Consider the following 11,412-nt stretch of genomic DNA (forward strand, 5'->3'; position numbering starts at 1 on the left):
TAATTCATCATTTCCTTCTATAATTGCTCAATCTTGTCACAGTCGCATCAAGATGAGCGTCCCACTCGCTCCTAATCGTATTCATTCTCTACCAGGTGAGTTCCCCCTTCTCAATCACGCGACCACCTTTCCGCCCTAAAGTAAACGAGCCACATCACATCATCACCATTACTTCTTGACAGGTTCATTGCTGACATGTCGGACCTGTGCAGTGCGCGTGTCATACTATCTTCCTTCCACCACAGCCCAATCATTCTCGACCATCTTCTCATCGCCGCAACAGGTATATGTTCACCCGAACGCGGCTGCATCAAAGCGCGATGGGGAGGATGAAGCGTGGGGATCGATATATCTAAAGACTGTAGTGGTTGGAGTCCTCATGGCCAGGTGAGTCGTCGCGTGTGTGCTTCACAGACCACTTCCATCGAGCATTGCGCTTCATGCTGAGACTCTTTTGTCGTGTTTAGTCCCGAACTACACCCATCACACCCTTCCACACCCGACTTGTCATTATACGTACTCGACCCGCGCGAAACATATCTCCGCCGTTCACGCGCCGGAACATCACCTTACATCCCTCATCATCGACATGGTGTCCGATCATCCTCTCCCATGTCAGACGTCTCATCCCCAAATCATCTTTCCTCTTCCGCGACTGCATCGGCGAATGCATATCATTCAGCACAAATACAAGAAGTTTGGACAGGGAAGGGTCTAGTCAGTTGGGCATTGGACGAGCCTGGACAGGGTAAAAATTTGATCACGGGTCGTCTTGTTCGATCGACCGAGTTCACAAGGGTCAATCGAGAACAAGGGATGTCAGCGCTCGAGGCGTTGATGGCGGCCGACGTTGCAGGTGATGAAGAGGAACAAAGTTGGGGTATCGAGATCTCGGTCGGACTCAAATCTTCTGTGGCAGGGCCTGTCGGTGTCGGTCTGCACAACCAAGTTTCCACCGTCATGAACATGGAAAGTGGTCGACCCGACGCGTTCAGAAGATCATCAACCGCCTCTTCATCAGACGGAACCTCCAAACCGAGAGTAGCGGAATCTACTTCCACTCAATTCTCGAGACCACACCAACCTCTTCCGAAACGACACGAACCTATCCCACCTCGCAGACCTACAGTCCCCCACGCACACCCATCTTCCGACGGTCCTCATCCTTTACTCCCGACACGCGTCGTCAGTGCTTCTGGCAGACCTACACCTGCTCGACCAACCGAGATCAAACCTCCTCCCAGATCAGGAGGCGCCGCAGCCAAGAAACGCAAGTCCCACGCGCCAAACGCGCGGAACCAACTGGGCGCAATTGATTCCAATGCCGACCAACATCTCAAACGACGATCAACAACTCCTGCTACCATCCCTGCACCAAATCAGATCAAACGCTCCGCGACGATGCCCAACAACCTTAGTAGCGAAACTTCGGAACCTTTCCCAACTGATATTCCAGCGGGACTGTTCTCGAGACCAGAGTCCCTCACAAGGGAACAAGCGCAAAGATTGCTTGCCAGTCCTGCTTTCTTGAGTATGCTGGAGAAACTCACCGGTGCTCCGATCGACGTAGCTGCTGCTGCCAAGAGAGCAAGGGAAGGGGACGACAAGGAAGAAGGCCCATCTTCGTCATCGGCTCCTGCGAACAAAAGAGCGAAGACCGGACATGGAGGTGCGGGTGGTCATTCCAGAAAGGGATCAGTAGACGAGCAGACTGGTGAACCTGTTGCTGCTGGCTTTGTCTGCTGGAACTGTGGTCGAACGAAGAGCGCAGTCTGGAGGACCAAAGTCATGGAGGATGGCAAGTCAGTCCGGGTCTGCAATGGTGAGTTATCATGAGTTCCTGAGTTGGTATGATACAGCAGCTAACGTCCTGCCTAGCTTGTGGCCTCTACTGGAACAAGATGGGAGCGATGCGACCTCCTACTCTCTGGGGTGATGTCGACGACGACCCGAACTACCGACCTCGGAAAGACAAGAAGGCAGCCGCTGCTGCTCGAAGCTCGTCCGGTACCGTCATGCCTTCTTCCGAGCCTGATATCCCCGCTGAACGTATCGACAAGGCTCACGCTCGATCGTCCGAGGGGTTCAAGCGAACGCTCTCCGCTGTTGTCGAGCAAGATGCCAAACGTATTGCCGGACTTCGACATAAGGTCCCCATGCCCAAGTCCACCCTTCAGCAGAGCACAAAGCCGGTACCGATGACTTCGCCTCCAAGAGGGAGCACCTCTGCGGCCAAATCGCTCCGAAACGCAAAGTGGAACGGTGATGCGGTCGCCGGTGCCAGCTCACCGGGAGGCTGGATGGAGCCTATGCACCAGTCAATCTCGTCGTCGGGTCAGAAGCGAGACAACTTCAACCCGGTCAACCAAAACGAGAGTCCTGCAAGCACTATCCGAAGGATGTTCGGACCGGGCTCGAGCACAAACAACAACACAACTCCCGTTCCCGCTTCAGATGCCAATATCCAGACTCTCGATATGCCCCTCAGCGATGATGGGAACAACCCTAAAGCGGATACCCAGGTGGAGTGGCATACCGATCTCTCGGCGTTCTTCGACGTCGACGGGTTCTCGATGCCACCTGCAACGAATCACGAGACAACGTTGGCCAACCGGACGCATGGCATCTCACCTCCTGCTGGTCCAACTGATTTCCATCGTGCTTTGTCGTCCGGCGCTCGTCGTCGACGCGAAGCCGCCAAGCACAACGGATCATCCTCATCGACCTCGTCAGCGGCTCGAACAGCTCACGTCGCCACTGATCCCACCACCGATGAAGACGACGTGCTCTCTCAGCTGTTCAACCGTACCTCCTCGGTCGGTATGGAGTCATCCTCACCAGCACCATTCGATTTCTCCCAATTGCCACCTTCATCACCACCTCTTTCGATGGTTGGATCGGATCACCTGCCTCATTCGGCATTGTTGCTTTCGAGTCCTGATGAGAGTCCAAACCACTTCAGTCCGATGGATATGAAGACGACGCCTGGGAAATCGAGATTGCGACATAGTATCAGTGCGAGTGCGGTGGAAGGGATCAGCCACAACAACAATGCGCAAGAGCAAAGTTTGGATTTCGAAGATATTCAGAGGATGTTGAATAACATTGCGTCGGGACACGGTAACGGTCACGGTCACGGTTACAACGGACACCCTCAAGCTCATTCTCAAGGAGGCGAAAAGGGTACGCCCGGATCGACGATCAGTGGGCAAGAGACGCACACACCGTCATATGACATGTTACACGAACTGTTCGGGAAGATGACAGAGGGGAGTGCGCAGCATGGGGAGAGCAGTTTGATGCCTAGCAGTGCAGCAGAAGCTGAGGGGGTTGTGGGCGGTGAGGATATATTTGCATTGTTGGAAGGAGGAGCATTCTGAGCGAGGGGCGGAAAGCGAAGCGCAGTCTAGTATAATACATTTTACACCAAAGGTCAGGTTTTGTTGTCATACCCATACCCAATCACCCATATATAGAATCAAATCATTGAAAGCAAGCAATTCTGTTTAGGAGAAGTTGGTATTTTGTATGTTGAACTTTGAATGTATGCAGATGTAATGATTTACAGCTATGACCGCACCATGCCTATGCGATTGATTATGCAGACTCGATGTTCGTTGACCTACATGCAGTAGGTGTGGTTTGTCACCGCGGTAACTTGTTGATGTACAGTAAATATCGGCCGAACGGTATGCACGACCCAATAACAAAGTGTTAATTACAAACCTTGACGAGCAAAGATTTTCATTCAAGTTTGGGTGGCAAGTTACCGCACGCGACAAGACAGATGACATAAGCGATAACATATATCAACTCCACTCTTTTCATTGATACCTCCTTTTTACTTCACACATTCACTTACTCTGTAACCATCCATCATCCATCATGTCGTGTTGTGGTAATAACCCCAATGGATGCTGCAAGACCAAATCCCAAGGACAAGGTCAAGGTCAAGGACAACCGAAACCTGGCGTGTCATACGCAGCAGCTGCAGCTGCAGCTTCAGCTGGCGAAACTCAACCGGCCGCTACGACGCAAAACGCTTCCGTCCCGCTTTTGAGGAAAAACAACAACAACAAGGGGGATGATAACAGACCCAAATCTTATGGCGCAGTATGGACGGTGGACAGTACGGTACCGTCGCAGTCGCAGTCGCAGTCGCAGGGGTCGAGGGAACAGCAGTTGATAGAAGTGTTGGGGGACGATCAACCTCTTGGAAGTAAATGTTCAGCTCATGAGAGTGGAGGTCAATGTTGTGAGTTTCCCGAGCCCGAGCGAGGGCTTTGACTGAAATCATAAGAAGGAATGAATGCTGATCTTGAGTGTTACGTTGGTCTAGGCAAAGATCTGAAAGGCGAAGACGAGAGACATTTGATCAGTCCAGAGATTGTGAGGGATGTGTGAGTGGTGCTTCTCCCATTACTGGGTGTGGTGTGCTGTGCCGTTGCTGATCAAGCACTATTTATCTCACTATCCTTTGTGAATCACTCGCACTCTCTACATCGAATATTCAATACCCTCAACGGCTCAACTTGATGTGCCCCCTCGCCCTCACACGCCACAGCATCATCGGCTTGTCAGATGGTCTCACAGTCCCTTTCGCCCTTACCGCCGGTCTGTCATCGCTCGGTAGCTCCTCACTCGTCGTGACGGGTGGTTTGGCCGAACTCTGTGCCGGTGCTATCTCGATGGGTCTGGGTGGATATCGTGCGTTGTTCTCCTCGTCACAGTGATAGCTGGTCGTGCTGATAGAATCCTCCGTCATACCACTTCCACTACCGACCATATCGTCTTTTGCAACCCTGTTTGCGCCCGGCAACTCGCTTCGCTCCACGACTTGACGTCTGCAGTCGCTTCTCAAGCCGAACTCGACCACTTCCTCTATCTCCGACGTCACACCCATGCCCGAGTTCTCCGTTCCTGCGCGGGCGAGATGGAACGTGAAGTGCATTCAATCCTCGGTCCTCTCGGTGTCAAAGAACAACTCTCTCGACTGATCGCTGAAGATTTGAGAGTGATAGAGGACGATCTCTACGTCCCAGGTATGGAACGGACGACAAGTGCTGAAGGTATCGTCACAGGCGATGGGGGTGTGGGTATCGCGAGAGCTGCGTCTCCTTCTCGTAAGAAGGGTTGGGGAAGATTATTAGGTTGGAAGAAAGGTGCACCAGAGGAAGAGGAAGGTGGACAATCTGCCAACGAGGATATGGGTTTGACAGCGTTCTTACTCAAATTCGGAGAAGGAATGGGTGAGTCTAATCAACCTCTGTTTGTCCGTCTGGAAGAATTCCACTAACTGGATCATGCTTGCTTCTACAGAGGAAGTCCCCAAATCTCGACTGTACATCTCAGCACTCACTATCGGATTATCATATTTTATCGGCGGTCTCATCCCCTTAATCCCTTACATGTTAACATCAAATGCTGAAGACGGTCTCATCCTTTCGAGCATCATCACCTGTGTGATCCTGTTCATCTTTGGCGGTTTCAAGACCTACTTCACGTGAGTGCTCAACTTTTGGACCACTGGGATCTGACACCTTACTGACAATGGTGTCCCTTTTTACGATACAGCGGTGCCGAAGGTGGTTGGAGAGGATATGCCTACGGAGCAATCAGTACGACTATCGTAGGAGGCTTTGCTGCAGGTGCAGCATTCGGTCTGGTCAAAGTTCTCGGTATCAAGGAGTAATACTCCCCAGAGACAGAAATACATAGAAGATCGTTGCCGGCCGACCGCGAGGGAAGAAGGGGTTGGAGTGGCTGGGCAGCTCTGACCAGATGGAGAACACAGGACAGGACAGGACAGTATCTCACCTTTTACCTTCCTTGTTCTTGTTCGACAACCAAAGCTTTATTTCAATTTCACTTTCGGATGTTTACTCAAACATAAATACAAAGACAACTGTACAATAATAGATAGAATGGACATGTATAGAAACCATCACTTGGTCACGACGGTCTTCATGTTGATCAATGTACAATACTGACGTGCTCCGCCTCCGTCTTGCTCTGCCTCGCTCGATACTCTGACCGTGAATCGTCCAGTACATCAGTTCTACATAAAGCCAACCTCGAGATAGTACCAGATATGTTCAATCTCGTATTGCTAATCACCAATGGAGTGATAAGGCGATAACAATTATACTTATACCTTAGTTGCAGTTTACACGAGAATGGACAGACAGACCAAACAACGAACCGATGCATAGATACCACACAAAAAGAGGAACAATGCGATTTGATATGTGAGATATAGAGAGAGAGAGAGAAAACACTTGTCTAACCTAACTGTAACGTTGAAAGCTAGTATAGGTCGGGTATAGGATCCAAAAAGTCCGTCATCGTCGTCTAAAGAACATGTTTGTGAGTCGTTCTGATAAACAGATGTAACATTACAGCGGGAAGGCCCGATCATTCCTCTCCACTCCAGACCAAAGTCGGGGTGCTCGCTTGCTTGCCTGCCTAGCAATCGGCACAGCTGACTGCTTCCCCTCTTCCTGTTCCTCCTCTCTTCCCAATGACAATGCTGTACCCCATCTCCTCTTTACTGTGAAATGCACTACACGTCCACACCCTCATTTGATCCCTCTGATACGCTATTGAGATGGAGCATCCGCCGCAGCCGGTGCTACTGATCGATGAGGAAGTTTAAAGTCCTAAACGCATTCATCGTAGTGTGAGCGACAGTTCAATTGCTGTTCGTTCTAAGAAAAGCCCACTCACCATCTTCCCGTTATCTCTATCTGGGCTCACTAATCTCGCATATTCTAAGTATAATCTGAACATGTAGATCTGGAGATCTTCTCTTCGCCATGCTACGTGAGAGATATCAGCATCACCATTGTACCGAGTCCTGACCAACACGTGACTCACTTCGTTCAACCCAACACTGTCCGTTGAGCGCTATTCTTCGTGCTACCTCGTCGTGTCCACCTTTACCTGACGGTGTTCCGCGGAAGCTGTGTGCCACAACATGTTAGCTCGTGCTGCTTGGACACTGTGTCATGCAAACTTACAATGACATGATGGAGAACAAGTCCGAGTAGTCCATCTTGGACGGAACATAGGCATACCACTCGGGAAGCGATTTCGTGTCTGATCAGGGGCTTGTCAGTTCACCATCAAAGTGTAAGGTTACGGTTACAGTCGAACTCACTCCACTCTGGGAAGACTGTGGCCTTGATGACAACGCTGCAAGCAAGTTAGAATTTAGCACGAACACAAGAACTAGTCCGTCGATGAGCTCACTTGTTCGCAGCCATCAAACGAGGGAATCGCGAGCTCCAAGCGTTTCCGTCAGTCTATACGGAACACATCAGCACACAGACCACTGGGACAACTCCATCAGGGCGCCGCGGGACCACTCACGTCGAAAACGTATTTGAAGTCGTTACTTCTCTCCGCACTGTCCTTTCCAGCGAATTCAATCTCCTTCTCCATCTCATCACATGTTCCATCATCCCAATCACACTGCCAGTTCCCTCCCGCGAGCTTCACGTCCATATAATATTGACCCATCTCTCGCGCTGGTAATCTGGAAAGCTCGGCTTCTCCCGTCGAGCCAACTGGTGAGAGGACATCGGTGTAATCGTCCGACTTGTCGTTAGCAAGGAAGTGAAGTCGTTCTCGATGTGATTGTCGCCATTTCGCTCCTTCCTTCTTGTTGTGGTTGAGACCGGTTGCAAGACCACGCTATACATGGGAATGGGATATACAAGATCAGCGTGGTTGTTCGACAATATCGTTTCCAGTATCATACGCACCCAATATAGTTTCCCACTCTTTCGGTTCCATTCTGGATCAGGTCCAACATCATCTCGCCTTCCATCCCTACCGATGGGTGTGACCGGGATGTCACCGTTAAGCATAGTCTTCGAAGGGACCATGATGGGGTATAGTTTGGTGTGGGGTTTGGGGTGAGTGTTCGAATCCTTCACCTCGAGAAGCATTCCGTGATTCTCCATGTACGAAGGATGTTCACAGATGTCCATCGCAGCGCCATGTGAGCTGATGAAGGTGTCGGCGGCAGCTACAGTAACAAGTGTCAACTATGACCGCAATTGTCACACGGAAGTAAGGGTCCACTCTTGACTCACGTAACTCTGGTTCACCCTTGTTCAGGGGACTATCCTTTGCGCATGCTTTCGACCAAACTTGCTCAAATCTGTCCTCCTCGTTCGCATGATTAGAGACCTTGCCTTGTCGTGCAGCGGTGACAAGTTCCTCTTGTCGCGCATGGTCTAGTAAGATCGATGGTTGATCGTGGATGGTGAAAGTTGCCCTAAGAATGGGTCCGACACATGTCAGTTTGAGTGTGTAGATTGAAGATTCAATCACGGATCGACCAACTCACCTGAAAGCTCCCAAGTGCTTGATAAACGGCTCCATCAAGTTGATCTGTGAGTCCGCTCTTGGTCTACTAGCCCACCATGTGTCTCGAGAGTAGTCGTCATTCCATTGGAGTTCTACTTTACCATCGTGAATGATGAGGGTAAACGTTTCTTGGATCTTTTCGGCCTCTTCTAAACGTTCTTTGAGAGTTTCGATGGGCAGACCGTAGAAGGGAAGGAGAGAGTCCATGATGCTATAAGCGAAAAAAGTATTCATGCTGTCAGTATCAGTGGCACGAGACAGGAGGTATGAATGAGAAAACGTACGAGTCATATTCGTCTGGCAGGAGGACGTTGTTTTGAGTGGCGAAATGCCACCTGTTGACGGAAGTCAGCAAGATAGGGAGAAGGCTACCACAGTAGTGTGGAGATTACTCACCACTCATCGAAGCCCTTTGGCGGTGATCTTCCCCACTTCTCCTTGTACACTTCTACTGCCTGTTCCAACGTCTTACTCTGCTGTGCTAGCTTTGCATTCCATTTGACCTCTCCATCTCTCAACAATCCCAAGATGGGATGTGTCATTCCCGTTGGCATCTTCCTCGTCTCGTTGCTCAGCGCTGAGAATTCGTCGTCGAAATCTGGATCGGCGTCACTCCCTTCTGTTGGCGGGGCTTTGCTCTTCACTATTCCCGGTGATACTTGTTCGAGATACAGTTGTTCTGCACGTAGCTTCTCAGCTGGGGAAAGAGCGTCGAAAGGTGATAAGAAAAGACATTGTCCGTCTTCGTCGAATTCGACAGGTCGACTGGGAGCGTTCGGATTCAAGATGGGCGGTAACCATTTTGAAGGGGAGAAATACGAGGCGTCAGGCTCGTGATGTGGTAAGTTGGGTGTGAAGGCGGGCGGTAAGGTCGAAGGTGCGAATGTGTGTAGGAAGAGTACGAGGATCGTCCCGGATAAGATTAGGATGACGAACCTCCTAGGGATTGGGATGGCGAAAGGTGAGGGGAAAGGGAGGTTGAGCGCCATGATTGGCGAAACACCGTCTTGGGGAGGACTATCAATCGATACAAGTCAAACCCAAATTCAACAATGATAGTGAGATGTGTGTATATGTGTATATACGGTTGTCGAGTATGTTATAGTCACGACAAAAAGAGGCGATGTAATAGGGTAAAGTTGGACGGGTGTAACGAAGCGGAGTGACAATTAAGACTGACTGTTGAGGGTCGAGGAGAGTGTGGAAAGCGCGACACGCTTGGCGGCGGGCGCCTCTTGTTTCTTTCGACACCAAAAATATCTGTTATACGTTCGTGGTCTGTGAGTGCTCTCTGCGCGTCGATGCCGATGCCGTACACTAATTATGTGATGAATCTATAATTTATGGAGCAGCGAGTGATGGTGAATTGAGGTAGTATGAGATTATGTATGATTCTATGTATAGATGATAGATGCACAAGTGAGAAAAGGTGATTGGAAAAGGAAGAGAGGACGGGATCAGATATTTCTCACTGACTCTCCCCTTCCCCTTCCCGTAAGTAGTTGTGAGTTGAGCAGTGACCAACTGATCTGTATCACCGTGTCTCACCCCATTCAGGTCCAGGTCCCCTTGTACCACACAGCAAATCAGGGTGTTTTAGGCGCGTCGGAGAAGTCTCACGTGTTGCCTTTTCGTTCCAGCACGCCTATTTGATGTATTGTGCACACTCGTTCTGTTGATATCTTCGATACACTCTGTGAATGTTCGTGATTATCATCCTTCTCCTACTCAATTGGTACATTCATCACACATAAACATACAATAGCACAACAACATAACCAGTCAGAACGTATACATCACTACGACATCGCTCAGCCGAAATCACTACCATGCCGTCTCTTAAGTTCTGTGGTGAATGGTGAGTTGCTGGTGTAGTTTCAGGTCTTTGACATCCCTTTGCCGCTCAAGCTGACCTATGTTGTCTATCTGTAGCAACAACCTCCTTTATCCCAAAGTGAGTATATCTCATATCTCGCAACGCAACGGAATCGATACCAATGTCCTGTGTATGGAACATATGATCAATCGACCCTGGTCATACGTTCCATATACACCGACCAATCGTTTTGAAACTCTAGTGACCGTGCTGACTAAACCTTTCTTTTCTTCGTCGTAGTCCGATAACAACGCCAAAGTACTCCTTTACCAATGTCGAAATTGTAACTATGCAGAGAACGCGATCCCAGAACCGGGTATGGCCCCGTGTGTGTACAAGAACGATCTGTTGACAATCGCTCGGTGAGTCGCTTGTCCTCCCGTTCCCTCAGCATAGGTCGGGTGGATGTCATCTATCCATCTGCACGCTCCATTGGTTTGATGAGCGATTTAGTTGGCCGAAGGGAGTGCTGATGTCTGTCTTGTGGTGCGGTTGGTTTAGTGAACAACCTGGACAAACGAAAGATCTTGAAACGGATCCGACATTACAACGGTCCGATATCGAATGTCCGAGATGTCAGAATCACGAGTGAGTATACTCGACATAGCACTAATCATCCTTCCTTCCATCTACAATCCACTGTCGCCTTGCGCATCCTTCTTCCTATTATCGTCATCGTCACTCGTTAAACGCTGTCGTGTATCTGGTTGACTGACACATTCGTATTTTGTTTATGCTTCGCAGAGCCGTATTCTATCAAGATCAGGCGAGAAGAATCACGACCAACATGACGCTATTTTACTACTGTGTCAATTGTAAATTCTCTTTCCGAGATCCCAAGATCAAGCATCGATAAGAGGCGTCAGCAGATATGAAGAGTGTGGAAGGCTTCTGGCGAGATTTAGAGCTAGGGCAGAAGAGACTTCAGAGTGATTTCGGCGATGGTTGGACGGTAGAAAAGGATTGACCTGGATTCGATATGTTGTATACATAGCATAAATGCATAAGACCCAAAATGATATTTCAGCCGAAGACTATGCGAGTACTAAAGAGTCAACCTTGAGATGTGTCTTTATGATGATGTTGATGATTAGGAGTCGATATGACTTGAGATGTGTCCAGTCTAATATTTACAATATATTATCTCTATTCTATCTTCT

General features: G+C 49.6%; 4 protein-coding genes across 4 annotated transcripts; 3 read left to right on the forward strand and 1 right to left on the reverse strand.

The window, feature by feature from the left end:
- Window positions 1-52: 52 nt before the first annotated feature.
- CI109_101520 (uncharacterized protein) lies at window positions 53-3,380 on the forward strand (the record flags this gene model as incomplete). The annotated part of the gene is made up of 4 exons (XM_032002535.1): window positions 53-95; window positions 213-387; window positions 468-1,822; window positions 1,879-3,380. 4 exons carry the CDS (start codon window positions 53-55, stop codon window positions 3,378-3,380), a joined length of 3,075 nt encoding a protein of 1,024 aa, XP_031863472.1.
- A 505-nt stretch (window positions 3,381-3,885) lies between these two features.
- CI109_101521 (vacuolar iron transporter 1.1) lies at window positions 3,886-5,692 on the forward strand (the record flags this gene model as incomplete). The annotated part of the gene is made up of 6 exons (XM_032002534.1): window positions 3,886-4,255; window positions 4,340-4,400; window positions 4,565-4,707; window positions 4,851-5,249; window positions 5,320-5,503; window positions 5,575-5,692. 6 exons carry the CDS (start codon window positions 3,886-3,888, stop codon window positions 5,690-5,692), a joined length of 1,275 nt encoding a protein of 424 aa, XP_031863471.1.
- Window positions 5,693-6,599: 907 nt separating this feature from the next.
- CI109_101522 (beta-1,2-xylosyltransferase 1) lies at window positions 6,600-9,365 on the reverse strand (the record flags this gene model as incomplete). Its single annotated transcript, XM_032002533.1, has 12 exons — window positions 6,600-6,659; window positions 6,727-6,818; window positions 6,877-6,962; window positions 7,020-7,098; window positions 7,160-7,194; window positions 7,252-7,304; window positions 7,372-7,695; window positions 7,767-8,032; window positions 8,100-8,284; window positions 8,357-8,587; window positions 8,661-8,711; window positions 8,773-9,365. 12 exons carry the CDS (start codon window positions 9,363-9,365, stop codon window positions 6,600-6,602), a joined length of 2,055 nt encoding a protein of 684 aa, XP_031863470.1.
- An 840-nt stretch (window positions 9,366-10,205) lies between these two features.
- On the forward strand, window positions 10,206-11,108 carry CI109_101523 (uncharacterized protein; the record flags this gene model as incomplete). The annotated part of the gene is made up of 5 exons (XM_032002532.1): window positions 10,206-10,234; window positions 10,309-10,330; window positions 10,493-10,614; window positions 10,754-10,840; window positions 10,997-11,108. The coding sequence occupies 5 exons, from the start codon at window positions 10,206-10,208 to the stop codon at window positions 11,106-11,108; spliced, it is 372 nt and encodes a 123-aa protein (XP_031863469.1).
- Between the last annotated feature and the right edge of the window lie 304 nt (window positions 11,109-11,412).

The sequence above is a fragment of the Kwoniella shandongensis genome, chromosome 3 (assembly GCF_008629635.2).
Source record: "Kwoniella shandongensis chromosome 3, complete sequence".
NCBI lineage: Eukaryota > Fungi > Basidiomycota > Tremellomycetes > Tremellales > Cryptococcaceae > Kwoniella > Kwoniella shandongensis.